The sequence below is a fragment of the Strongylocentrotus purpuratus genome, unplaced genomic scaffold, assembly GCF_000002235.5.
Source record: "Strongylocentrotus purpuratus isolate Spur 01 unplaced genomic scaffold, Spur_5.0 spur5_scaffold_6, whole genome shotgun sequence".
NCBI classification, from domain to species: domain Eukaryota; kingdom Metazoa; phylum Echinodermata; class Echinoidea; order Camarodonta; family Strongylocentrotidae; genus Strongylocentrotus; species Strongylocentrotus purpuratus.
The window spans coordinates 37,481,360-37,506,611 of record NW_022145612.1 but is presented as its reverse complement, the minus strand read 5'-3'; the positions used below and the strand labels follow the sequence as shown (position 1 = coordinate 37,506,611).

Here is a 25,252-nt window from a genome sequence, read left to right as displayed (position 1 = left end):
ATCGAATATGTATCTGTCTCATGATAACTATTATCACCTTCATCACATCATCTTCCTCTTCATCATAATAAGTATCACCATCCCCACTACCATCATCATCATCACCAGTAGCATTATCATCATCACGATCATCATAATCACCAGCACTATCATTATCATCATCATCACAAATACCAGTGTCGTCATCGTCCTTATCATCTTTACAATCATAGGTCTTACCGCCATCTCATCACAATCATCACCATCAACAACCACTTTACCGTCTTCATGGTAACTTCTGTCCATATCATAATCACAGTCACGACCACCATCATTTTAAGTATCATAAACTGCCATTATTATCATCGTCCTCAGCATTGCAGGTATAAGCAGCACCGTCACCATTATCACACTTTACTTTTACAATTGCAAAATCAAATGTTCTTCAAAAAAAACAAGAGAAATTCACAAACATTCACAAATTGGAATCACAAGCAAAAAAAAATGTAGAACTTCCTAAAAGTTTTATATTTAAAACGGTAAAATGCTGTTTGAGTCAGTAATCAAATGCATTCACAGATCAAACCAGGTTCCTTATACACCACACAGACAAAGATGAAAGGAAGTCATGAATTCATAGGGAAGCTCATTTATTAATCAATAATCTCACACAACACATTGTATCAACCAATCTATTCAACAGTATAAAATGTAGCATTAGAAAAATAATTCTTTAACATGACAAAATATAATATCTTTGAATTTGCATAGTTGAACATTTCATTAAAACGTTGTGAAAAGAGATGAGAAATTCCTGATTTTTTTTTCTAAAAGGTAGAAATATTGGAAAGCTTTGCTTGTAATTCTATGGCTATTTCCTTCACTGTCCATTATTCTAATCAATTTGATGACAATTTTTTTAAAATTTTGTACAATAAATTTTCACAAGGTGAAAAACTATCAGTAAACACATACGAAAGACAATACAAAGAACCTTCGTCAAGAAGGTCCAAGACACAATAGGAGACATTAATATCTATTTCTACTAAGAAAGGCTTCTAGACGAGTCAGCGCAAGGGAATCAGCGCAAAGGGAGTCCACTTTTATCTGACAGACTAGAGAGCTAGCACCATTTCAAAGCAAGTCAATCAATAAAAGAATAAAGAAAGAGGCGTGAAAGTGCACCATGTACACCCACACCAACATCAAGGAAACAAGGACATGCATAAGATGGAAAAGCACTAACATTACACCACAATTTTGAAGAATATAAAGGAGTATACGATGAGTATAAAAAATAGGTTATCTTTTGATCATATTTTGACTTGTCATTCAAATCTTATAAGGCACATTTTTCATATCATTGAATAGATTGGTGAGGTACAACATCATGTATTCAAATAAGTTTTTCACTTTCTGGTCAGCCTTCAGAAAAATTCGTGTCACTGGAGTCTTCAAATTTGTCCTTTTCTTTTTTAATTCTTTTGATAAATTTTCAAGCCACAAATTTAGAGACTTCCCTACAAATAATTCATTATTGCTTCGCAAACACTATGGCAAGAATTTCAGTATTCAAAGATCAAAAACACACACCAGACGAGAAAAGGGTTGCTCCAATTTTATGAGGCTGCCAGAGGACATCATAAATAGTCCTAACATTTTATCATTTTTTTTTCTTCTTTTTGCTGCTGTAATTTCAAAGACAGTTCAAGATAGTTTAGAAAGGGGTCAGACTCTATGAGAAACAGACTGGTCCCAGAGTGATACCGAATTCTTGACCTTCTCCTCCAATATCTGAAGGAGCAACATCAACAATTGGGAGACGGGTATTTCTCCTGGTGGAATAGTTTATAACAGTCTGGCTCCATTCTGCTGAACGCTCCTGTAAGAGACAATGGAAGAAGAAACAAAAAAGAGGTTGAACATTTGTTTTTTTAGGAATGGACACATGTTGCATCATATGATGGACATGAACAAAATCTACCTTAGATGTTAACGCATTAAAGGATGAAATAAAGGTTGGGTTCTGAAACCAACAGGTCCAATCTTCTATTAGAAATTGATGCCCTTCGGTCAAAGCGTTTTAATAAAAATAAAGCATGAAAACAAATACTATTTAAACACAACTTAAGAATTGTAATTTACAGTGAAGAACACTGTATCCAAACATGGTCATATGAGACTCTACAGTGAAGTGACAAATATTAATTTTCTCATAGATTCAGAAAAAAAAATTCAAATTTCTATTTGAGATAAGCATTTCCTAATTTCTCCTGTGATATTTGATCTATGATATATCATTACACAAGGGACTGATAACAAGAGATAAATGTAGCTCAAAGAATATATATCTCACAGAAAATATATATAGTTTTTACTTTTAAAGGAAACCAAAACCTTCATACTAAGTTACTTTTTTTGTAAAGTTTAAAAGATTTGAAAAAAATCAGTGAAAATTTGAACAAAATCGGGCAAGGAATAAGGAAGTAAGAGCTTTTTGAAATGACTAGTCACTAGATGGCGGTATTCAATTTGATGACATCATCTGTAAACAACTCTCCATGCCTTTTGTACATAAAATTTCACTTTTTTTTTTGTTTTCTTCGTATTTATTTGTGTTCTTGATCCGACTTCATAACATGTGAAGTAGAATAACATGTGAAGTAGAATATCATTTTGCATTCTATATCTTGCTTTCGGGGGAGTACATTATCTCAATCACAAGAAAGAAGGAAAAACATGAAATTTGATGTACAAAAGGCATGGAGAGTTGTTCACAGATGATGTCATCAAATTGAATACCGCCCTCTAATGACTAGTCATTTAAAAAAGCTCTTACTTCCTTATTCCTTGCCTGATTTTGTTCAAATTGTCACTGATATTTTTCAAATATCTTAAACTTTACAATAAAAGTAACTTAGTATGAAGGTTTTAGTTTCGTTTAACTATACACAAAGCGGCCATAAGAATAATTTTTGTAGAGAGGTTGCATCGACTTACTTGACATCCGTCTTCAATAACTTCGTATTGCTCCTGGCTTGGTGCATCAAGTGATAACTCTACATCTGATGTTGTCATGAGTCTCAGAGCCTGCTCTGTTGATCCAGTCTGCCTGTCGCGTACAGCCACAGAGTTCTTACAGTGGTAGGTCACGTTCTGGTGAGCCTTGGTGGACAGCAGACGCAGGAAGGTAAGTTGTACTTCACTGGCCTCATATGAGAACTGCAGGATAGAATGGAGTGAAAAACAAAGCAATTAGAGGTGAGGAATGAGAACGATTCAGAGGGGGAAGGTATACTCAAAGGCCTTGTACAGAAGTGACAAGAGTGATTTTAAAGTAGGGTAAGTTGGGTACTGGTATTAGAATTATATTTTGATATAGATCATCTAGATAATAGCAGGATGAATCAACTTCATAGAAGGAGGGTAGATTAGGGTGAGGAAAGATGATGAATATGAATATGTACTGCACATAAATATGTACATATAGGACTTTACAAACGTGTGGCAAAAGTCCCTTGGCCTAAATTATCAAATTCTAGATGAACTTAAAAATACATTTGAAGAACAATTCTTTACTAAAATGTTCTAACTCACAGGAACTAAATAAGTTAACTTATTAATTAATGCTTTCCCCTCCCACAATACTTGACATTCGTTATAACATTACTATGAACTCACCTTTTCTAGACCCATTTCGGTGATATATCTTGATCCAGATGCACCTTCATACCATCTTGCACGAGAGATCTGCAAAAAATACAAGACAAAGGAATAAATATTAAACACACTCTGTGCTATAAAACCATACTCTTTAATGTATTCAAAGGGTCAAATTGTAATTTTGATATCTATGATGTTGTTTAAGTGGGCATAGAACATCTTCTATGGGGATAAACTTCACAATGGATGTACCTGTTCCTGTTTTCGAAATTAGGAAAGTCATTTGCTGGTCCAAACATGTAGCACACCATGTACAGTGTAGGGTGTAAAACCTGGTGTTCAGTGTGCCTACATATAAGTCAAATAAGATCCCCTCCCTTCAACTTGAACCCACTTAAAGAATGATACAATAAACCAATTTACTGGCTACAATGATGCAATAAACAAGTTTACTAATATGTCACATTTATTCTAATGATTCCACCTTGCATATGCTGCTAAGACAGGTAAAATATCTTTCAAATTTTTGAAGACTATAGCATATATGAATAAAACTTGAATGCATATAAAGTAGTCCAGGGGTTTTCGCCCTGCATCTTACGTACCTCGTCCACTCGTGGTGTGATGCAAGTCTCTGGGCTGCCACTCTCTCCACGCTTGACACAGTGAGCCAGGAAAGCATCCTTGACGGATCCTTCGTTGGAGTCGATCCAGTAGTTACCTGTACAGCAGACAAAACATACAATAACTCTCTATGAATGATCCTAAGAAAATATCACTCATCGTATTATCAATCACTTTAGGGTTAGTGCTATAACATGAAAAAATGAAGTATACTAAAATATGAAATTATATAAAGCCAGAGTTGTATACAGTCAACCACGCAGGACTTAGTGAAATGCGTTGACTTTAATAGGCAATCTTCAACTTGTGCAGTAGAAATAGGACTTTTGCATAGATCCAGGCATGGCCTGCTGCTTTATTGGAATTAGTTTTATCCCATGCTGTGGTTAAAACTTGTAAGTAATTTGTTATGTATTTTCTATAAAAATGGATGTACATATGTAACCTTATTTAAATGGTTGTAGGAGTATTCTCTTACCATCTTCAGCTTCTGGGTAGCACTTGAAGAGGTCCTTGCAGCTACGGATGGGCTGGTCACGGCTTCCCAGAGGTTCAATGAGGGAGAGGATTTCGCTCTCGAATTTGGCAAGGTAAATCTGGAATTGGGTCCTGTCGAGCTGCTCCACGGTCTTGGGGATCTCGTCACGGTACTGTGGAAATGATGATAAGTATAATAAGAATAATATTGGTTGGGACTTTAATGTATGTTATAATAAGAATAATATTGGTTGGGACTTTAATGTATGTTATAATAATAATAATAACATAAGCAAGAAATACTAACAAACAAAAAAAGAGAGAAAACATTATCAAATGAAGCTTACTAGTAAATTAATTACAAACAGAGAGGAATATTACAACAATTTAGAAAAGATGTGTTTTCAGACACTTCTTGAAAATCGTAAGCAGGATTTTATTCAATTTTATTCTCAGGGAGGTTTTTTTTTCTTCATGTTTGATTCAATACAAACCGTTTGAGATAAATATGGAAAAATGCATCATGAAAAATACACAGTTGAAAACAAGAAGGCTAGTTATTGGCGATAAAGAATTGATCTCACACAAACAAAGATTGTACTGTAAACTTCATCCTTGTACAACATTTTGTATTGAAACCAGCATTAAAGACCACAAATCTGTAAATAGCATGTTTCTTGTTACGTGTGAGTTGCCTTACATACAGTGTACTTACGTAGTGAGAATACTGAGAAGGTCCCTTAGATTGTTGTTGTTGTGGCATACGTGGCATAGCGGCCTGTAGAAAAATGATAACAGTGTGAAATATTTTAGTGGTTGGGGTAATTATAACATGTAGTTTAAGCTTTTACTAACCTAAAAGTTTATTAGGCAAGCTTTTGTCCACGCCTGCGGTTAAGTTAATATGAATAAGTCCAGACTTATACTTGATAGAGCTTTATATAATGTCTTGACAAATTCAAATTTCATTTTTCGGCATGGCATAAACACAATTTCTAGGTTATGTTTGCTACAAAGAACTCCTATTTATGAATAGGAACAGCCCACTGAATTACAATACTTTGTTCAAATCTGAATAAATATACATGAACATGTCTTTTAATCAAGTGATCTACAATTTGTGTACTTTCAGTTCAAATCAAAGGAACAATTTACTTATTTTTAATTATAGCTTCCGACATCTGTATTATTTATTGATGCATGTATCTGCATTACTAAACACTGGGAATCACTGCTGTGATCAATGTGTTATATTCGAATAGGATACATATATGAAATAAACAAAAGACTTACCATTGAGACTTCACCCTGTATGAACAGACAAAAACAAGAAAAACATATTAATTTTCTTTTTTAATATAACAGGTACTTTTGTCCGGATTTGATGCATACATCACTCACTTCTGTTTCGGTTTTCTGTTTTTAATTATTCATGTACAAGGTAAATCCTTTCTTCAGCAACAATGTTCATAAAATTCGATCTCATATTGCTGTCGACTGTTTGAATTTTTCAGGTTGAATTTGTGACTTCACAACATATTTCACATCATATTTGATTCAATAAACATACAAAACATTTTGTTAAAGACTACAAACCAAGATGAACTTGTACAAAGAGCTACGCAAAGATTAACAGATTAAAAAAAATTGTAAAATGTCATATTAACTAAAAAATTCCTGCCCACCGTTTCTCTTTTTCTATATTCTCTTGTTGTTTTCATTATTCAAGATCAGAAAACATATTTCTATTTAATATCTAATTTGAATGACAATAAAAGCATCCCATTTCAACACATCTCAATTTCATTACATCCCCAATTCACCACATCTTAATTAATGATCATCATAGATAATGTGAGACTGACTTACGGGTGGTCCTGGGGGTCCAGCTGGGCCTGGGGGTCCTGAAGGTCCAAGGTTTCCACGCTCTCCACGTCCTCCCTACAATAGAACAACAAATAGGTATTGCATTATTCCACAATAGAACACACAAGTATTTGTATTATCCCTCAATAAACGACACTAAATTTCTATTTTTTTTATGGAAAGCTTATGATAGCTGAGTAATGATGAATGAAAAAATCAGGAAATATGATTTCCAGAAAAGTTTTTTAGCAGTTTGTTTATTATGCAGATCTCCATCTCCCACCTCTATGAAAACATTTAAGAGATATATACATGTTCTCTGAGCAAGTATCAAATAAAATGTAATTCTATTACTAGACCTCAAGATATGCTGTATGAGAATCTCTAAATGACAGTAAGGATGGTACTTACATTGCCTCCACGAAGTCCAGGGGGTCCACGAGGTCCTCCTCGTCCAGACTTTCCACCCTCTCCAACAACTCCCTAAAAATAAAAGAAAAAGATTTATTTACAAGATTATCACTTCATTCTTAAAGGGTCTAGAGCACATCACATTTGAATGAACAAGAGAATGAGAGATAATATATATGACATTGACTCATCTTATCTGGTAGTGGTATGCAGCTTGTCTTGCAACAACAACCAAATCTCCAAATTCATTATTGCAGTTCTTCAAAATATTACAAGATTGTGGCCCTCATTAATGAGATCTTATTAACCCATTGGATATGTCTTGATTTTGTTATCAATAACAAATGATAACATTCTATGACAAATTTGATCTCAGCCAATTAGATGTCAGGATTTCAGTAGCTTACAACAGTTTTTGCAACTTGTTGGGGTCGAGTGGATACGTCGCTGGACCGTTGATCACAAGGTCCGCGGTTTGAGTCCTGCCGCCGCACTAATGTCCTTTGGCAAGCCATTGATCTACATTTGCTACACTCCACCCAGGTGAAGATAATGGGTACCTGGTAGGAATTTATTCCTTGAAATGCTAGAGCGCCGTATGGCAGCCGTACTAAAGCCAGGGTAATAATCATGAGCGCCAGGAGGGTCAAATCTGACTTACATGAGCGCTATACAAGAACCCACTATTATTATTATTATTATATCAAGCTTTATGAAACAGGGCCTAGTTCTTCTTTACCAATACTCTATAAATGAATAAGGAAAGAATGAAGTACTTACGGGGATACCTCGGATACCCTGTGGTCCACCTTCTCCATTGTTTCCTGGCTCACCCTAAGCAAATGAAAAACAAAACAATATTAAAATTTAATTTACATATCACTGATAGACACATCAAAGCATGAATTTTAAAACAGGGAAAACATCATCTTCAAAATCATTGTTTGGTTATCTCTAACAGCCTAATTCTGATTTAAAACACACAACAAACACACAAATGTCCGTCTCTACAAAAATGAGTGAAATATTGATGAAAGTTTGATTTAGGAATATCATCCACAAGCCTCTAAATGGTATCTTTTATGTCATAAATACCACATCTCCTAAAGCCTTGAGCAGAGTCTAGCTCTGACAGTCTCTGTCAGTGTCTGAAGCAGCTCAAGTAACAGAGCCTATGCAGTACGATGTCGGCCTAGTCTCACTGTGCAGACTGTGACAAGGGTTTGGGCCTGCAAACTAAGCCCCCCCCCCCCCCCCCCCATCATGCACCTTAAATCTGGACTGAAAAGAAAGATGAATACTTACAGCAACTCCCATCATACCAGGCATACCGGGCATACCATTCTGTCCTTTGTGTCCCTATAATGTGGAGCAGAATGAGAAATGGTTTAATGCTTATTAATATTCATAACACTAATGAAGAAAAATAAGTTATATCTGTATCTTCTGCTACATGTTTCTTCTCATCTTATTCCTGATGAATGAGAAATGGTTTTGGGCTAAACAAACATGAATGAATAAGAATTACAATAGCACACATGAAATAATTGAGTAGTCCTAATCTTCTACAACTTTCTTTTCATCTCATTATATCTTTCAAAATGGATCGTCATAATTGTAATTCTATTTGCATTTGTTTGAACCGATTCTTGGAATGGATCTACATCATCTACAACTTTGTAACAAAACTCTTCACATATACCGGTACTTCATTTCATTGTAAAGATCTGTTTTTCTCCCTCACATAAACAATTGGCAAAAGATTTACAACTTAAACCTAATGTGAATGTAAATGCAGTTTTGTCATCACCCTAATAAAGACTATCACTGAGTTGATGCAAATAGATTGTTTTAAAAAACTATCTTAGTGAAATTAAACCTCGAAATATAACAATGGGGTGAAAAGACTTTTTTAATACATAAAAGGGCAAGTAAATTTGGAAACTTACGGTGGCTCCTTGGCTACCAACTTCACCACGGGCTCCAGCAGGTCCCATAGATCCCTAGAAGAAAGAAAAACATGTGTGATGATAGTTATATAGAAAAGAATATAATAGATTTGCAGTTTGGTCGCTATCATCATTTCCACCGTGGGCATCAAAAACATTTAACCTAGTATGTGTACGGGATTTCTCGTTGTCTTCAAGAGATAAAATTGGCATTCTCTCATTTCTTTCCTAAAACTCTATCTGGCTTCCAAAGGTGAACATTATTCTCAGATCCTGTGTATCAAAGCTTATTTTTCCCCATAATTCATTGTCATTAAAAAAAATATGCATATATATGAATATATATATATATATATATATATATATATATATTTGTTCTTCGTTTTTTTTGTGCAATAAAAAATTGACACAAAGACTTTTTAGCATTCTCATACAACATCGGCTATAGCTGGACAAATGTATTCAACTTACCATGGGTCCAGTGCCACCAGATTCTCCAACGTTGCCGACAGATCCTTGTGCTCCTTGCTTGCCACGGTTTCCACGTTCTCCCTGTGCTCCCATGATTCCAGAAGGTCCCTGTCATTCAAAGGAAAACGCATCACGTTAGACATACATAACGCATGATATGCTTGCATGGCCCCAAATTTACAAGTCTACCAATCACCTTATAAAATATGAAGCTAGAATGTGAAAACTCAAAAAATATTTTTTACCTTGTATTATATGGGCCAACGGATAAGTGACCAGAAATATTTCAACCATTCTAAGGTTGCTCTGTAAAATTCCTATTTGGGAGTTGAAATTTAGTGAATGTACAAGGTTTCAAATGCCTCCAGCAGGCAACTCCCGCCGTGTGGTGGCTCTCACGCTGTACAATCTACGCTGAGTCGCAGTCTAATTAATTATTTTGGTGAGTTATTCTGCTTGATTCTAAATTTTGGAGTAACCTCTTGCCCATAGTTTTAACCAGAAACTCTCAAGAAAGTATATATTTGTATACTACTCACTATTAAATGAAAGGGGTATTGTTCCTTTCCTGACCAAATAATACAAATAATAGTTTGAATCAATCTCCTTGAACAAACTGGCGATGAAAAACCAACTATAGCTAGCTATATACTCACACGTGGTCCCATAAGTCCGTTCATTCCGTTGTTTCCCTTGGCTCCGGTGTCTCCACGACCACCAACAAGTCCAACGGGTCCAGCTGGTCCATCCTTACCATCACGGCCCTGCATGTACAGACATTTCAAAACATTTTACTATTTATCTAAAAGTCAGAGCCATAATAACATATACTTAATTGTAGCTGTAAGTATACAGTACTGTGACACAGAGTACCACAAAAACATAATACTAATATTCGGTTCTTGTATAGCGCATATCACATTGTAACATCTCTATGCACTTCCAAAGAGCTTTGGAAATTACTCCCTCGGCTTTAGCATGTGATAAAATGATTGGAAAACAAGAATTCACTGTACTGTATCTAGACTTATCCCCTCGTGAGGTTATTGAACCAGAGGTTCACGGGGTGAAACTTATCAAAATTTCTAATCCTTAACCCTATATCTTTGACAAAATGAAGCCTAGAGGAAATGGTGCTGGAGCATACAGTATGCCAGAGCACCCTGGAACAAAACTTACATCACTTCCTGGCATTCCACGGACTCCCACAGGTCCGGATGGTCCCATGCGTCCACCTTCTCCACGCTCTCCATTGGCTCCATCACGTCCAGCTTCGCCACTGACTCCCTAGGTAACAAAAGATTACAAGAACAATGTATTAAATACTATGTCAAGTCAGTGAAAAATAATGTAATGTGGACAAAAACAACTGTATTTTACGCAGGAATTTGATTCAAATTAACGTCATACAGACCATTGGGTGAATGAAACATGACATGAAAATTAATAAAGTATTTTGAGCAGGAAATCTGATCAAAATATTGAGTAAACCTAAGATTCATAAATATAAACTGGATTTCAGCATTAGGTCTTTGAAATGACATAGATAAGGGCATATTGCAGAAAAGAATTGGGTTTAGTAACCCCCTTAGTTTTCATCATTTGACCTATGAAAAAAGCCAAAGAAATCTGTAGAGTGGTTTAAGGCAGTAAAATCTTGTTCCAGAACATATCTTATGTCATTGCAAAGAGTCAGACAGGCAACATGTATATTTCAAGTACATTTCAAGTACATTTCAAGTACATTTCAAGTACATTTCAAGTACATATTAAGTTCATTTCAAGTACATATTAAGTTCATTTCAAGCACATTTCAAACTTTCCTCTACTGAGGCACTTCGATGAATTGATCAGTGGGGAAATATCATGATCATACTTACAGGTCTTCCTTGGGGTCCGGCAGGTCCAGGTGGACCCATGAATCCATGAGATCCCTATAAAACAACATGAAAACAATTTATAATATATAATAATATTCTGGGTTTAGCAGATTATACATCTCTAAGACTACTCTTCTATCTTGGTTCACACCTCAAAACCCATCCAATGCTCACAAAATTGAATGGTTACATCAAATTATCAATCCTTCAGTTAAATCATAAAATTCATTCTCCATATCAAAATTACAGCCAACCCAAATCATGAACACTTTTCAAAGTCTTATAACATGTTTGATATCCTATATTGCAAATGCAATAACTTGTGAATGTGTGTACAAAGCCATTCCCATAACAATACATATATTTCCCTCTATGGCATTTTGACTTGCAATCTTCATTTCATTTTAACTTCTTTTGAAATAAACTTCATAATAGAGGTATTTAATACAAAGAAAAAGCTCAAAACTGAAGTTCTTGGATGAGATCGGGCCACGATTCAGAAAGTTTTAAGTAACATTTTTTTTCAAAGAGAGGTGACTTGTCTGACTTACCAAGTTTCCTAGATTTCCAGCCTGTCCCATGGCTCCCATAGGTCCAGGAGGTCCCTGATGGCAATAAGAAAAATAAAAAAATGAATGAATGAAAGGATGGATGGGTAAATGAATAAATGAATGAATGAATGAATAAATATACTGAAATATTTACAAATTAACATTTTGACAGAAATGTTCTTCACTATTATGGTCACAGGTTTATGTAAATTTATTTTTAATAACAATTTAGGCCAATCTAACATCAAAACTTTTCCATAAAGTTGTGTATTCTTTTAAGGTAAAATGAAACACTTGGGAATAAATAATTGTTAAACAATTTATGTCCTAGGAGACCACAACAAATTGCTGCTTGATGGTAAAGGCAACAAATACTGTGAGAACTATGTTATCCTTTCTATTCCTACATGAAAGAATATTAATGTAGTAATAATATTTGGTCCCATCTATGAATATCTGTGTCTTAAGCTTTTCAATGTTTGACATTTTCAGGAAGATCGATTTTGTCAATTTGAAATAAAGTAGATGATTAAAAATTTGAAATTAAACTCGATCGTTCCTATTCATTACATATATAAACCATTCCCTAACACTTTAGGCAGTTTCTTTCATGATAACATAGCTTGATCGAGTCCATGCACTCACCACATGTCCATCACGTCCATCTTCTCCGCTGCTTCCCTGAGATCCCATCAATCCCTGGACTCCTGGGGGTCCACGTACTCCTTGGTTTCCTTGAGGTCCACGGCTTCCCTACACACACGAAGGAAACACACAAATGGCTTTAGATACTTGTCTTGTGGTTCTGATTATGATAAACTATCTCAGGTTTATTGTGTAATCATCCAACTTTCTAAGATATACTGTAAATGGGAAAGTCCACCCTTATAAATAGCTGGTATAAACAAAACTGATAATGTAATAGATTTGTTTCATACAAGGGTATTTGCATTCATTATATTTAGGGTGCATGTATGATTACAAATATTATTTAGGGCAAGTAGAAAGTACTTATTCTTTTTGTACAGAGCAAATGGGGTGGATCCTTGCAAGATACGTCACAGAGTTACCAATTTGTGTTTGATTTTTAATCAGAATTTGCTCAAACTTTTACTGACCTGTTCCTCTTAAAGCATTTTATAGTTTAGCCGTTTTCAGGTATGTTTGTAAGTGCACAATGAATGAATGAAACAATGAAGAATGAAATATTATTTGCACCTAAATTAACACATTTTTCTTTTAAAAAAAACACATATCCACTATATACTTACCATACGTCCATCTTCACCAGAGCGGCCAGTTGGTCCAACGGGTCCAGTAGGTCCCTGTCAGGAACAACAGAAAACATGTTACTAAGGCTGGCTCAGAAGGAACCCACTACCACTTCATAAAGATGCTTGGTAGTGTCTGTTCAGAGCCGGAAGGTCGTTAACTCTATGTGAAAGCATGCGAGTCAACACCCTTCTGCCTCCAAACAGATGATATATACAACTAGAAAACAAACATGATGCAATTTTTTCAATCTTACTTAGTATTATGCAATTCGGAGTATGTGGTGTTCAAGTACAACATTGTTCATAGAATGATTCCGGCATATACAGTAGATGACAGTATACAACAAGGAAAAACATCTAGAACAAAATGCATCCTTTTAACAATGCTTTACTGTAGACTACAGGAACATATATCATTCAATTTTGTGTATGATGAAGTGAAAATACATTACGGTAGCTATTAAAAAAAAATTGCCACAATGATATGAAAAATTGAGTTAAATAACCTTGCATGTAATTCACTGCTCTAAACATAATAATAGATTTGCCTAGTATCACAATGGAAATAGCTGAAACATGTTATATTTCTAACATTTCTGCACAGTAGGCTACTGTCAGTCATGAACTACAGGTATGTTGGATTACTTACTGGTTCTCCAACGACTCCTGGAGGTCCATTCATTCCAGATGATCCACTAGGTCCCTGTAGTAAAGAGGTAAATAGAGAGTGAGAGAGAGAGAGAGAGAGAGAGAAAGAGAGAGAGAGAGCAAGAGTCAGAGAGAGGCAGTGAAGAATTATGATTAACTTAAACTCGTCTTCTTCGTGATGACTAGAAAAATCAGTAAATACAGAAAAAATATCTAAACAATTAATTTATGTAGATCAGCACTCTCAACTGCAAAGCTCTTCATTGCTCACTTCATATTCATGTACTTAAATTTTTGTTCTTTATCATCAATTCTTCATACGAACAGCAAATTTAAAAAAACAGAACTATGTGTAGCATGTCATTTCATTGTTGTATAACACAAAGAAACAAAATATAAGAAGTATAAAAATATTATACTTACAAGTGCTCCTTGGTTGCCAGTTTCACCACGTTCTCCACGGGCGCCCATGTTACCCTGCAATACAATACAATTTAAACTTGATCAATATAAGTTCCTTCAACATCATCCAGAATGACAGTTGTTCATGTATGGTAAAAAATTAATAACAAAACCACCATATGTCAAAATAAACAAGTACATGTTTCGAGGTTATTACTTAGTTTTAATTACTACGAAATCGACATGTAAATGCAACAATTACAAAACATTTACTACAAACACACAGTATGTTCAATACACATTCAAATATTACTGTAATGGCTAAATGTCCAAGTGGCTAAGTGTCCAAGTGGCTAAGTCTTATTTTGACATGGTTACATATAATTGATACGTCCAAGATTTAATGTTGATATTAATATATTTGCACATGTTGTTTTATTACATAATTGAAGAATTTAAGCCCTTGGACTACATGTTTTGATGCAATGTTTTATGACAACTTCAATTTCAGTTTCAATTTCACTTTCACTTTCGATTTAAAGCCCGTCTGTACTAGTTTGGCCAAGGATTAGACCGCCATGCAAGGTCACTGACAGGTTGTTATCTCATTAAACGGCTCTCAATTTAAATAAGAAAAAGGGGATCATGGGGACCAACAGGCACCAATTAGGCATTGTTTGCTATATAGAGGGCGCAAGTAGCTTTAAGTAGTGTAGTGGGGCTTTAAAATACTGACCTGAGGTCCGCTCCTACCAGGTCTACCCTGGCTACCAAAAGGTCCAGCTTCTCCCTTCTCTCCGTTCAAGCCACTAGGTCCACGTTCACCAGGGGCGCCACCAGGTCCCTGCAAATCAATTCAAACCATCAATGAGTATTTATGAGTGACAGATGATAGCTAGTGCTGTTATTACAACACATATGAATGGGGAAATAAACTTTAACATTGTTCTTGTACTTTAAGTAAGAAGATTGGTAACAGAATAAAACATTGATGAATATTCATCACATAAGTGAATTCTAAACTAGTCAACATTTATTCTGTCATATATTCTGTTCATAGTTTCTATGAAAGATTTATACATTCTTTAAATAAATCACTTGTTTCAAGTTTTAATAAAAAAAATTGAAGATCATGAAAGCCACACACATATTTGGAAACATGTTGTGAGAATCATAGAATGTGCTATTTTTATTTGTAAATTACAAGAATTTAACCTTCATTTGATGTGATAACATGGTATCACTATTGTCCGATCAAAACACATTTGCATAAATTCTTTATCCAGGCAAAAATACGAAAAATACGAAAAATGTGAATACTTACAGGGTTTCCGGGGATTCCACGAGATCCCATTGATCCCTTCTCTCCGCCAGCTCCCTGCATCAAAAACAATCAATAACAATTTGTTCAAAAATAAAACTCTTATCAATTATACACGCTTGCTTCCTTGCTTCTTCATCTCTCTCGCTCTCTCATTGCCATATCTATGGACTTTGGCGGTCATGTCAGTCAACCACTCTCTGCTTCTAGATTTTACCATTAGCTTCATTCCATTCTTAAGACATGTTTAAGTTAAAAATCAACATTCTTACCTATTTCTAACATGTTTTTGCATGCATTACGTTCATATTTCATACTACTTTCAGAGTTATGAAACATATCTCTTGAAAAAGTGTGTAAAGGACTCATTAGTCACTTCCAGAATGCTACTAGAGGATGTCAGGAATTCAAGAATTACAGAAAGAGAGAGAGCAGCTGTGATGAGAGTTCATTGTTACTTTGGTTAAATATTCCAGAATACATTGAGAGCTATCTAAAAGTTTTGATACAATAATTCTAACCTATAGTATAAATTCAACTAGCACATGCTTCCTTTTGATCCCTCTCGTGTTACTCGTATGAAATTCACAGCATGTTTTCATACATCACTAATGACAGCTAGAAGACTGTTAAGATACACTATTTATCTTTGGTATGGATTTCACACTTACGCGTGTTCCCTTTAGTCCTGAGGGTCCGTTTGGTCCTGGGTCTCCGGGGTTGCCCTGGAGGGAAAATAGGGGAGACATGATGTTGATTAATTAGCAAATCACCTCATTATGCTACACATATAAAAACATAACTATGCCATCTAAAAATAAATGTCAACAGGACTTCAGCATAGTCGTCCAAAAAGTTGGTTGTATAATTGTGATAATACAACACCATTTCACTTACAACAAATACTTCATCACAATATCTACACAGATAGCCAGGTACAATCACACTAACCCTTTTTTTGGTTTGGGTACAATATTATACCACTTTCAGGTATCTGACTTTCAGTACATTTCTTGATTTGGAATCAAAAATCAAACATAAAAACTTGTGATAGTATTGCATTTTAATTCAGCTTAAACTAAGTACAGATGCCTCAAATCTAACAAAAAAGTATGGTAAGTATTCATCTTTCAACAGATTGATTTTTGAGTCATTTGCTTATACAGTGTATATATGTTTATGTTGCAAAAAAGACAGTTGTAAATTTAAGTTGTAAATTTTCCTCTCAATACTGAACAAGTGTCAAGGTGATAGTGACCTTTCTTGATATTTAATGAAACATTTGAAATGTTACTTACATTGTCTCCTCGTTGTCCGGTCACACCCATAGGTCCCAAAGGTCCCAAGCCACCCTAGCAAAGGAAAAAAAGAAAAAAAGTTACCTCGGCTGAATAGAATTAAATTTATCTCACAAGAAGGATACAAGATTTTGTTAATGCAGTTATTAGTATGATATATTGAGAGTAGAAGGCATTTCTGGATTCATACATGCACAGTACTTTATATCTGTTTTTACTGATTATGATGTGATCAGAGGAATTAACAAAAACCTCTTTATAAAATATGTAATGTAAAACATAAAAACATTCTCATATTCAAACAGGATTTTAAGTTCTCTAATTTCAGTCAATATGTCAAATGCAAATGTTATTCAAAAGATTTGAGAACATGACTAGACTAGAATGGTTGTTTTTTTTAACAAAAGGAATAATATACAATGCATTTGATTGTGTACTTTGCAAGCAGCTTTGGAATGGCAATGAAAATCTTTAAAAATCTCAAAATATTTCTCATGATCTTCTGATTTATGCTGAATGGCTTTTAATAAAAAGTGAGTGAAATAGCAAAGAATAACAGAAAACGATGAAACTTTGGTTCCGTAATCTCAATGATCACCAGCAGCTCATACAGAGACCCTTTCATCCTATACCAGCCTCGATTGATGAGAATTTACTAATTAGGGAAGAAAAGGCTATATACTTACAGCTTCACCAGTCCTTCCAGAGGGTCCAGAGGGTCCAGATGGTCCACGGTCACCCTGTGTACCCATCTCACCAAGACCTCCAACACCACCACGAAGACCAGGTGGTCCCTGAGAACATAATCATCAAAGGGAGGGAAATGGTATTAATCATGATAAAGCAAACATGTGCTACCCAACATACACTGTATTAATTCATAGTGTTAATTATATATCCTATGATATACACTGTAGAAAGGGAAGTGTAACCCACTATTTTTGTATTGCTTGATGTTTTTCATCTGTTTTTACCTTCTGTAATCATTGTGCAGTGATTTTATGATTATTGTTATCAAGATGTATGTACGAATTACTTGATAAATAAAAGTTTTAAAGTATATATTTGTTTTAATTCAGTGTTGGATAAGGTTTGCTTGATAAGGATTAGACTCAAGTAAAACAAAAACTGACAAAATGATTATGTTTGCGCCCAAATCAAACCGGTTTCCTTGAATTTAATAATATAACAAATTAAATAGTAAAGGCAAGAGAAATGTTACTAGAACTGACAACAAAAATTGAACTCTCCTAATATACAGTGATTAATGAAATATTTATGATTGAAGGAACATTGGTGATAAATGGACTACATATAACGTTTTATTAGTGTTCTTTTTAACCAAAGGACAATACAAGAAATGACTAGTTTACTTATTTCCAACACAGGAAACTACTCATTAAGTATAGAATGATAATATCTTTTACTTACAGGTAATCCACGAAGACCAGGTTGTCCCATGCTTCCGCCAATTCCAGTAGGTCCCTGTCAATGACGAGGGAAGAGGAGAAATGTGAAGTGCCATGAACCATACAATAACTATCTAATACATACATTCTAGTTCTTACTGACTGTTGAGCTACCATGACTCGGTGAGTCATCAGACAAGGCTTGTCCTCATTTGTAAGTAGAAGTATCAGAAATTATGTTGCTGAATCACTCCACATATCAGATTCATAAACCACCTCAAGGATCAGAAATTTAGAGTCATAGGAGAGGGTCTCACCCAGGTAATCTATTAACTAATTTGACAATTCAATCACAATTGATCGCAGGTCAATTACAATCAGAGCCATCTATACACATAGTGTGGCCACCCCAGTTCGAGCTGGACACAATTTGGTGACTACTGCTTTGTTGGGCAAGCACAAAACAAAAGAATATAAGCCATGTTGAGACCTAGTGAAACCCAGTTGGCCAAACTCTGTATATATATATATATATATATATATATATATATATATATATATATATATATATATATATATATATATGGCTCTGATTACAACATGATTGCAGCGCCCTCAGAGAGAACAGACTCCCTTGGTCAACAATACAAAGTATTTCTTTTTTAACTTTTTATTATTAATATCATTATAATTAAGAACAATTTAACAGTTCAATGTACACAACACATTTCATGTTTCATACCAAACAGGACATATTTGCCTTTCAACTTTCAAGTTCAACGCAGAAACTGCAGTCTTTTTTTAAAAGTATACTTACAACTTCTCCATTTCGTCCTGAACGTCCCTCGGTTCCACGTTCTCCAACAATACCTGAGGCTCCCTGGAGTCCAGCAGCTCCACGCAGACCTTGTTCGCCCTGTAAAATGGATTGAAAAACAAGATTGTCATGCACTTGCAGACCTCAATATCAACCATGTGAAATAGAATTATAGTACATGGATACTTTGAATTGTTTCAGGCTTGATCACCCTATGATATAATAACATGTACTGTAAATTCAGAAATTTGGAAAGGTCTTTCTATTCCCCAGCTACTTTGTTACAACTGCTGAGGATATACTAGTGGAGAATTAAAAGGGGTACATGACAAAGAGAGCAAGAGACCAGGGGGGTGTTTCACAAAACTTGTCATCGGTGACGATTGACAGTTTTTGTTATAAGCTTCTGAAATCCTTGCTTCTGATTGGTTATCAGCAGATTTGTCACTGATTTTTGTCATTTGTCATTGAAAAAAGGGCTTTGTGAAACGGGTCCCAGTACTTACAGCGTCTCCGGAGACACCGAGTCCTCCACGGGGTCCACTAGGTCCATTGTTTCCTCGGGCTCCACGGGTTCCAGTCAATCCAGGTTGACCAGGGGCTCCCTGAGATCCACCAATACCAACGGGTCCTTGGGTACCAGAATCTCCACGGTTACCAGGAGATCCAGGAAGACCAGATTGACCAGCTGCACCGGGCTCTCCATCAACACCCTGGAGTGAGGAAAAAAACAAATCTTCTCTAATAAGTAAAGCCAGTTTGGAGATACTATCTGCGCATGGGCAGCTTAAGGTCATTTGGATATGTTATCTCTGGAATGGTCTAATCATATTTATTCAGAGAAGGCAATAGACATGAAAGCCACATCTTCTGGTACTCATCTGAAAGACTATGCATTTCTCTCCATTTCTCTCTTCTTGTGGGACTAACTTAATTCCATCCATCATTGAACTGAAAATTCCGTCTTCAAACATTTCAACAAAATTCATTCCAAAATGCAAATACATTTCCAGTCAAGTACTTAAACCACCTAACTATGACACCTCTTCTGAGCGAATGGTCGATTGGGGGACTTGCAGTGTCAGTTTGGGAATGAGCGAGATGAATGAAATGGTAGTTCTCCCGGTATCTTAAGATGAAAACATAGGAAATATACTTACAGCCTCTCCACGGGTTCCAGGGGTTCCTTGAATTCCAGTGTTGCCATTGAATCCCTATGAATGATTATAAAAAGAATGCAACATGTCAAACATCAGACATCAACAGAAAAATGTGGTATCACTTGGGGCATTTCTAAAACCGATTAACCTTTTTAAAAAATTTGTAATTTTCAGTTATCCTCCACTAAATAATCCTCTCGTACGAATGACACTTATCCTGAAATAGCAGTACCATTGTGAAATTTTATTCACGACAACACCAATGCATCATTTATGAAAAGAAAGATATACAACTCTGTAAACATTTTTTACATAAAAATATGTAAACCCTGACAACAATACTGAGGTTAGACAATCTCAAAGATCCAAGGTTATTGGAAGACCTAATCAAATTGATGACATATAGTGTGCATTATTTTACAATTTTCAACCATCTCATTGTACTTACAGTTTCTCCACCAATGCCTGGGGGTCCTTGTGCTCCTGGGGGTCCCATGCCTCCCTGAACACAAAAACAAATATCACATATTAAATTATTGAAAGTCCAAGGGGAACATCAACAACTGCAAGGAACTCGTGCTCATTTAACAACTTTGTATCAAGAAGTTTTTAAATGGATTTTTAATGGATAATGAATGTAGTGAAATTACAATGATACAAATATTCATCTATAATACACCATTTACCAGCAACTCTTTTTTTTCAAATTCATTTGAAAACTATAATACCCTAACTCCAGCTGAATAAAGAAAACAAATTAATTTTTTTATTTTTATGAAGGTCAATCTCCTGATCGAATTCCCATTCAAATTTTATCATGCCCTTCCCCTAAAACTCATGAATTTTGTTCACATATATATATACAGACTTTAGTATTAAAAAAATACATAATAAAAATTGGATCATTTGAAACCAACCTTGATGAGCTGTATATGAATTGTCATATCACAATTAAGACTAATTTTCAATGTTCTTTACACATTTATGTGAACACATCTACAACTACTGTTTATAGAATTCTAGTGTAATTGGAAGAATGAATTCCTTCTAGGTTCTATTCCAAAGAACTTTAAAGAATGAGAGATAACTTACTCGGTCACCATTGGCTCCAGGAGGTCCACTCCTACCTGGGGTACCCTGTAAGGAGAAATAATAATAATAGATTGACAGTCACATGAGTTTTGTGTGTATTCAATTTGGAAAAGTGCATGCTTTTACGTAATGCCATGTCTTTCCCGTGCACACCTTGTCCTGAACATTACAAATTACAGCAAAAACAAGCCTTCACTGGAACTGAATTATTCTTAAATTCAATATCTCCTGCAATCCTCTACATCACTTGACATTAGTTTGCTTGTGGAAACTCTTTGTTTGTCATCACGCACGATACAAGCATACCTTTTCTTAGGGAAAGACAATAATATGGCAATGATCAATAGACGAGTGGACTATGTAGAGAGGTGCCTCTTGCTATCATAGACATAAAAAGACTTGTGCTTAGAAGAACCTGTGCAAAGTATGATTACTGGCATAGTATTAAAGGGCATATAACTGTAAACTTACGGTTGCGCCAGTCTTTCCATCGTTTCCAGCAAGACCGTCTTCACCAGGTGCGCCCTGTGACAAAGAACAGAGAAAAAGAAATTGTTAAAGAAATTGTTTAAAAAATGAGAGTTAAGGGGGTAAATTTTGCTTCTCACAACTGAAAGAAGAAACCCAACAACAAACGCTGACTTGTACACATTTCAAGTAAAGATCTCTGACGGAGATCATTAAAACAACAGATAATTAACAATTTAAATTGTGGTATTCAATGGGCTATTAAAACATGCTACCGTCTCACTTAGTGTATGCTACATGTATGTCCTTAATAAAGATTTTAGTACTTTTTATTTGTGAATTACAGGTATAAACAATGTTTTACATATTCTACCATCTTTAACAGACTAGTATTATCTCAATTAGAAGTTGTACCCTAAAAGAAAGCAATAGTATACTCACGTTGGGTCCAGTCTGTCCAGGGGTACCAGGCTCGCCATTAGTTCCCTGAAATAGAATGATCAAGACACAGTGAAACACCTCAAAAAGAGCTTTCAATAGATCCACAAACATGCAAGCAAATACAAAAAACACATTGAAAACCCCATTGGAAATAGCTACTTATCAGCTTTCTTGGATTATCCTATCAAGGTATATTGATTCATTTCTTATTTTCTTTTTTGTATGTTCCACAATGTATATGCACTTTTTAATGACAAATAAATTCAATTAATTCTTTAATTGACTTTTGCTACATCTAATTCATATTAAAAATCATTAAAAAACATTGCCATGAAGACCAGTGATTGTGAAATAAAGAATAGCCAAAATCACTGAGTTTCTCTTTTCTCTTTCCCAGCATCCTTGTTGCAACATTTATATGTTTGCCTTCCCTCTGGAACATGCTTCATTATCTTACAGTTGTTAATACCTCAATAATACTAGTAATGATATCAATGATGTTTACTACAACTTACCCTCGATCCAGGCTCACCAGGGCTTCCCTGTTCACCAGACTCGCCCTGATCACCCTGTAATAAAAATATATATATATATAATTTTGTAGTCACGTCAAAAGATCTCATAGGATTATGCCATCTTATTTTCTATCTACAACATAATCTTGAAATAATTACTGTCCAAACAAATACAATGATTTGATAAAGGTTTCATTTCCAAACAGATGAATTTCCAATCATTAATTGATTTAATACTGGGTTGTCATTCTCAGAAGCTTGATGCACGATCAACCCAGATCCCATATGCCATCGGTTAATTATACCAATCGTATGTTCAAATGTTAATCCTGTGAATACTTAGCCAAAGATAAATTTGGTTACAGTCTTTGAAAAGTGTGTCTTACACCAAAATCAGATCATATCCAGCAGGTCAGGTAATGAAATTTCATTACATGAGCACATTTCCCTTTGAAGATATATATAATATACATTTCCCTTTGAAGATATATACCTTACCAAATGTACATGTATATAATATAATCAGCATACCTACTGATCCTAAAGCCTGAATTCAAGGCAAATTTTTCTGGAGACTGTAATGTCAAATGGTTCAATTAATACATTAACTTATAAAACATTCTATCCCTATCAATACAAAACCTGAGAAACACAAATTGAATAATAATAACTAGCTTAGAAATTATGAAACTCACCATGAATCCACTGTTTCCAGGGGCTCCAAGCATTCCAGGTCCACCACCCATTCCCTGTAAGGAACAATTAATGTTAGAATTAAAATGATTTGTGAAAGCTGAGCCCTGTAGCATAAGAAAATTACAAATGACTGTCCAAATCAATCTCCAAAAAATTGATGTTATCTCCATCACATGAATCAATCAATCATCATTTTACAATACAGTCACTTACATTAAATTTATGCTATTAATGCACTGTACAATGGATGATAAGATATAGATGTTATTCATTGCAGCAAGATTGAAAGTAAAACAGATTTTTGATGATTGATTCAAAGTTGATTTTCATTTTACACGGCCCCCATCTCACTCGTAAACCACCCCACTCAGTTTACATTTTTCGAGCTGTTGACCGTTACTTTCAGAATAAAAAACTAAGGCCGATCATTTTCTTTGTAAGAAGATATAATTCAATTTCAGTTAGAAATATACATCGTATGATTTTTTTTTTTAAAGCAGTCACTCAGTCACAATAAAAACTTACGAGTTCTCCCATTGGTCCACGAGGTCCGGAAGGTCCAGTCGATCCAGTTTCTCCCTGTCAATGAAAAGATGACAAATAAATGAATCAATATCAATTCCTTCTTTGTATTCACTTATTCGTCTGCTTTTCTCAAGACATCTAGGTAAGGAAGCTTTAATGAATCTTGAGCTTTAAGATTAACATTTTATCGGCTTTCCTAAATTATTTCAACATTACAAAAGAAATTTTCTCGTAATAACAAGCAATTCTATTCTTTAACACTTCGATATGATAAGCATTTTACATTTTTCACTAAACCATTCATTTCACTCTCATATATGATGAGATGAAACCTTACATTTTGAAAGCAGAGATTCAATAAACGACGCTTCGTTGCATGATTACACAATCATATTTTCATGTTTTTAATATTTTTGTTCTTTTCATGTCACTCACATTTCAATAACTTTGGAGAGGTCTTTAATATAATTTTTATTTTTAATTTAAAGTTAATTGATTTCACAGACACTCACCTCTGATCCACTGTTGCCAGCTGGTCCAGGTTCTCCACCAATTCCACGGGCTCCCTGAAAAAAAACAATTGCAATGAAATCTTAAAATCTTATAAATCTCAAATAATGAATTATTTTTTATCGCATACTTTATTTATTATGTGTAAAAAGAAACATTCCTGAATACACTGAACAGTAAAAGCATAATTATAATAAGCTGAGGAAACAATGCAGAAGATATTGAATTCAGAAAAAAGAGCTTCATGCCCTTGTAATCTTAAAAGAAGTATGGATATTGCATGAGAACAAACTTCCCAGCCCACACGCATACAAACATATCCTATTGTTATTAGATTTTTTGACCTAATATGCATCTATTTTAAAGTTCTTTTTCTTTTTTCTCTATCAGGTTCTGGTGTATCAAAGTATCCTTTATTCATAAAAAAACACAATCATGATTTACTTCACCAAAAAGTACTTGATTCCATTTGTACTTTCATATGGGGATTTTTACAACAATTTACCCAATAATTACCAGCTGAATACTGTCTTTGTCTTGTGAAAATCGCCCTGAAAGATTTGCAATGACTTCTGCCATTCTATAAAAACAAAAAATTTGCAAGAATGCATCAATTGTCTTGTTGGACTCAGAAGGGTATTACCTCATATACTTTAACAGAGAGTTAACACCCTCCTTTGTCCCGCAAAGAGATGAATTATTCTTACCGATGGTCCTGCAGGTCCACGGCTTCCAGTCAATCCCATGTATCCTGGGAGACCCTGTCAAGTGAACAAAAACAATTACATCAACATCAATGGCATAC

At 34.9% G+C, this 25,252-nt stretch overlaps 1 protein-coding gene across 4 annotated transcripts in view; it reads right to left on the bottom strand.

Annotated features, from left to right (window-relative positions):
• Positions 1 to 612: 612 nt before the first annotated feature.
• COLP2alpha (alpha-2 collagen) overlaps positions 613 to 25,252 on the bottom strand; it is a 69,142-nt gene continuing 44,502 nt past the window's right edge. For 3 of the 4 annotated variants that reach the window (XM_030999854.1, XM_030999855.1, XM_030999856.1), the window contains 39 exons: positions 25,155 to 25,208; positions 24,450 to 24,503; positions 23,938 to 23,991; positions 23,412 to 23,465; positions 22,717 to 22,770; positions 22,202 to 22,246; positions 21,764 to 21,817; positions 21,293 to 21,337; positions 20,649 to 20,702; positions 20,201 to 20,254; positions 19,547 to 19,753; positions 19,041 to 19,139; positions 18,246 to 18,299; positions 17,501 to 17,608; positions 16,815 to 16,868; positions 16,188 to 16,241; positions 15,520 to 15,573; positions 14,932 to 15,039; positions 14,217 to 14,270; positions 13,795 to 13,848; positions 13,143 to 13,196; positions 12,517 to 12,624; positions 11,872 to 11,925; positions 11,321 to 11,374; positions 10,620 to 10,727; positions 10,097 to 10,204; positions 9,441 to 9,548; positions 8,970 to 9,023; positions 8,326 to 8,379; positions 7,801 to 7,854; positions 7,021 to 7,092; positions 6,613 to 6,684; positions 6,037 to 6,051; positions 5,459 to 5,521; positions 4,745 to 4,916; positions 4,248 to 4,363; positions 3,661 to 3,729; positions 2,980 to 3,201; positions 613 to 1,861 (listed from right to left, as the gene is read on the bottom strand). In XM_030999854.1, the coding sequence (XP_030855714.1) occupies positions 1,715 to 1,861; positions 2,980 to 3,201; positions 3,661 to 3,729; positions 4,248 to 4,363; positions 4,745 to 4,916; positions 5,459 to 5,521; positions 6,037 to 6,051; positions 6,613 to 6,684; positions 7,021 to 7,092; positions 7,801 to 7,854; positions 8,326 to 8,379; positions 8,970 to 9,023; positions 9,441 to 9,548; positions 10,097 to 10,204; positions 10,620 to 10,727; positions 11,321 to 11,374; positions 11,872 to 11,925; positions 12,517 to 12,624; positions 13,143 to 13,196; positions 13,795 to 13,848; positions 14,217 to 14,270; positions 14,932 to 15,039; positions 15,520 to 15,573; positions 16,188 to 16,241; positions 16,815 to 16,868; positions 17,501 to 17,608; positions 18,246 to 18,299; positions 19,041 to 19,139; positions 19,547 to 19,753; positions 20,201 to 20,254; positions 20,649 to 20,702; positions 21,293 to 21,337; positions 21,764 to 21,817; positions 22,202 to 22,246; positions 22,717 to 22,770; positions 23,412 to 23,465; positions 23,938 to 23,991; positions 24,450 to 24,503; positions 25,155 to 25,208 (3,072 nt within the window). In that variant the 3' untranslated portion in view covers positions 613 to 1,714. 4 annotated transcript variants of the gene reach the window in all.